The 4,168-nt window shown below is 28.3% G+C and overlaps 1 protein-coding gene across 1 annotated transcript; it reads right to left on the bottom strand.

Annotated features, from left to right (window-relative positions):
* Positions 1 to 574: 574 nt before the first annotated feature.
* Positions 575 to 3,817, bottom strand: LOC101249688 (WAT1-related protein At1g09380-like). Its single transcript, NM_001319325.1, has 7 exons — positions 3,642 to 3,817; positions 2,356 to 2,418; positions 1,897 to 2,013; positions 1,527 to 1,791; positions 1,271 to 1,429; positions 986 to 1,137; positions 575 to 773 (listed from the first exon to the last, which is right to left on the bottom strand). Exons 1-7 carry the CDS (start codon positions 3,815 to 3,817, stop codon positions 575 to 577), a joined length of 1,131 nt encoding a protein of 376 aa, NP_001306254.1.
* Positions 3,818 to 4,168: the final 351 nt, after the last annotated feature.

Raw genomic sequence — 4,168 nt, 5'->3', positions numbered from 1 at the left:
AGGGTAAAAATTAGACGGGCTGAAATATGACCCGTTATTTACCCATCGACCAAGAATAAACTACACAAGAAGAGAAAGAAGACGGAACTACAATATTTCACTTGTTCTTGCTACTCACTTTGATACGAGAAGAAGGTGTATATACTTGGACACCAAATGTAATATATGAATGTTTAACACATAACATATTGTGTGTATATATATTTATCTTATAACATAAAATATATTTATATGAACGTCCATTTTACAACAATAGACCTAATTTAATTTGTCTTCAGGATGCATAAAAAATTTGATGTTTTTAAAATTAAAAGTCATTACTTGCCCTATATCACGGTGTTGGAGATTATTCCAAATCGATATAGATATCCAACTTATGAATGTAACTTAATTTAATAGCTTTGTCAATTCGTACACAACTCTATAGTTAAACGTACTTGTACATGAAATTAAATTAGAATAATAATTAATGATAACATTGATTACCGACTAGAAAAGAAAAAGATAATGAATTTGATAAGATGATGATCAAAGGTTTTAATTTGATCGATCCATAAACAGTAAAAGTAAATAATCATATTTTGCTTTGAGCATTTGTGAAGCTATGTTTTGAATTTTCTGATAATTGCAAATCCAAATCAATCTTTGTCAATTGGTTCTTCTTAGTATTAAATACCTTTTCTTCTGTCTCCTTTTTAATACGCTCCATTTCCTTTTTCTTCCCCCATAGAAAACCATACAGTCCAATAACAGTCAACATTGATCCCACAATTCTGTTCAAAATATATACATGTAAAACAAAATATTAGACTACTCATAAATTACGTACGAAATAATTATTTCCCTCATTGACAACTACACAAATATCTAAAGATTATTTTAGACCACAGTTTTAAAAGTCTCTTTATCTCCTGAAATATTATAACGATGCCATATAAAATGAGATGAAAGAAGTATTTTTTTTAAAAATTAAATTTTGACTTACGTGCCAATGTATAATTTCTCGCCAAGTAGTGCCCAACTGAGGAAGGAAGAAATGACTAATAGCAATGGGAGGAATACAGAGACATATAGAGGTCCTTTCCTTTTTATGCACCATGTAATCAAATAGAAGGCTAGCGCTGAGCTTATAATTCCCTATATTATATATACAAAACATGTGTTAGTGCTATTAATAATAAGTTGTATTAAGCTGTTTGAATTTAGTCAGAGCTTCAACGTAGAAAACCAAAAAAATAATTTAGAAAATATTGTACTACTACATACTTACGTTATAAAGGACAGAAATAGCTCTGATGGGGTTCAAAGACCATGCATTTTTGTCATGATTATTAACACAAAGGGCAATAATTGTACACTCCAAACTTGCCATGAAGCACATCAAAGTTGTGCTGGTATATGGAGCAGCATACCTCTCATTCACTCTAGGCTAATCAACATAAAATAAAAGTTCATCAAACTAAAATATGACTTAAATAAAAACTTTATAAATTGAAATTAATTAATGTGAAAAAATAAATACTTACTTGTATGATTAGCCATAAAGAATAAACAATACAACTGATAATGACTAGAAATGGCCCCAAGAAGAAGTTTCCATGGGTGTTATTATTAGGGTCATGAATAATATTTTTACTTGTATGATGTTGTGAATATTTCCAATGTATCTTCAATTGTCCAATCAACATTTTTCCATGATATAAAGATAGCAACATAGCTCCACAAATGCATAACATTGTCCCCATCACTTTGGCTTGCCCTCCTTTACTTCTCAATACTACTTTTTCAAGCCTAAATGGATAATTAAATGGGTGTAAAAAATGTTAATAGCCCTTTAATTTACTCAAACTAGACATATATTACACAATTATAGTTAATTTTTAGGTGAAAATTTACCCAGAAAGGACAGCAAGAAGGAATGTAATTGCAGGGACTAAGTTAGCAAGGGCAGTTGTAATTGTTGCTGTGGAATTCTTTAATCCAATAAGATAGGTCGTTTGCATTCCAGTTACCCTGCAAGTATCCCAATCAAAAAGTAGTTGCACTATTAATTACATTTTATATATAACTATGTGAAACAAGGAATAATATATACCGAGTGAAGGGTCAAAAGATACGTTAAAGATATCATAATCTATTTAATTTTTATATCTATATCCTAGACTATATATCATGTGTGTGGATTTTCTATCTGAATTATTATCCAATGACAAATGAATATCGACGTACTCTCAACGATCAGTTGTTTTGGTGAAATCAGTTCATTCAAATATAAATTTAAAATATAAAAATATTTACAATATGCTTTTTTTACCATTTGCTCACGTATACGAATAGAAAGTGATTATTGCTTACCCGAAAATAGAACACAAGAATATGAGGAATAGGGTAGACGGTGTCAATTTAGGTCTTGTTTCCCTGTGGTGGGACACAAAAATCTTCAGTCCAACAATGAATATAATTAAGGGACAGAAATAAAAATTTGACTGAATTTAGATTAGCATCAAATTATTCACTCGCTCCTTAATAAAGACGAATTTGTATTGAAAAGAGTCATCTTGAGATCTTTTAATTAAAAATAAAAAAGATATTTATTATATTATAATTATTACTGATAAAAGAAATTAAAATTACTAAATATATATATATATAGAACATATAAAAAGATAATAATACATAAATGGGAAGGTGATTCGACGGCACCTAGAAAAAGAGAGCATTATTATAAAAGCTTTTTATATTGCAAAAAAATAGAGATGTCATAGGGAACCATATGAAAAGTGAAGCAGCTTCCTTTAATAAAAGCTCTTCATATATTCTCAAACAAGCTTTAACATGATCTTTGAAAGATTCGATTTTTATGTAATCTTTTTTTCATAAAAAATAACATAGATTATTAAGGAAAACACAAGATATATTAAAGGGATTTTCGTATGATAACCTTTTAATTTTAATTATATTAATCGATTATAAGAGATTACATATATTTTATTGTATTCTTTTGCATGTATTGGTGTGCATTGCCGGGTTGTATGCATGTGCTGAATTTTGACTATGGTCTCAAAATGGATTCAAAGTAGAGAATTTTTACTTATTTAAAATTTGATGCGACTTTAATTAAAAAAATGAATGCTTTTATTTTTTTTAGAATAACGTTTTTTTTATTTTGAAAGTACTTTAAAATGAAGTATGGTTTAAATTCTACGCACCGACATAGAAAACTTAGTTCAATGGTTATAAATAAATTTATTATAAGTATTAAACTTTTTCTAAAGACGGAAATAATCTGCTATCACAAGTTAAAATTCACTAATAATAAAAAAAGTTATTTATGCTATTAGCTTAAATTAAAATTCGACTCGTTATAAACTATATGCTGAGATCATGTTGTACTTTTTTTGTATGTTTGAAGATCAAACAATGAATGCATCTAAAAAAAATGGCAACGTACTTATTTTGTTGAACAATGGGAAGCAGAATATCAAATACTAATAGTAATTAATGAAACAGTTTTCGATAGAATAATACATTTCAAATTATATGTCTACATAGAAATGGTATTCTGAGTTCTTTGTGGTACGTTACAATAAATTATCGATCAAATATTTTTTTTAAAAAAATAAAAATAAAAGATTATTTACCTCTCGAAGAAGTAAGCAAAGGGTGCAATAGAAATAGTTGCAATAATTTGTCGATAAGACAAATGCACATATGGATTCATTCCATCATCCATAACAATTTTTGATATAATAGCTGTTCCAGCAGAACCCAATTGTACTAGCACCATTAGAAAGAAAGGAAATAAATTTTTTCCCATTTTTTCCCAAACAAGAAAGAAGCTACAGTATATACATTTACAATTGTTATATGCTTAGCTTTAAAGTAAGAAGATTATATATGGGGTAGGGTATATATAGTGTTCATGAATAGCTAGGAGGACCATATTTTTATATTACAATGTTTTCTTAAGGGTTTTGCTAGCATTATTTAGTTAATTGCCGATCATTCAAAACATGGAATAAATAAATGGAAAAGTCTAACTTGAACGTGTTCGAAATCTTGTGGAAATTCGTTTTAATACGATGGCGGTGAGATTTGATCCAGAATCTTTGTCTGATGTGATATCATGTTAAATTAAGGTCTCATTTGTTTTCATTAAGATTAAAAG

Source organism: Solanum lycopersicum, chromosome 1, assembly GCF_036512215.1.
Source record: "Solanum lycopersicum chromosome 1, SLM_r2.1".
NCBI classification, from domain to species: domain Eukaryota; kingdom Viridiplantae; phylum Streptophyta; class Magnoliopsida; order Solanales; family Solanaceae; genus Solanum; species Solanum lycopersicum.
Note: the sequence above shows the minus strand (reverse complement) of the source record. Positions and strands in the feature narration are given on the sequence as shown.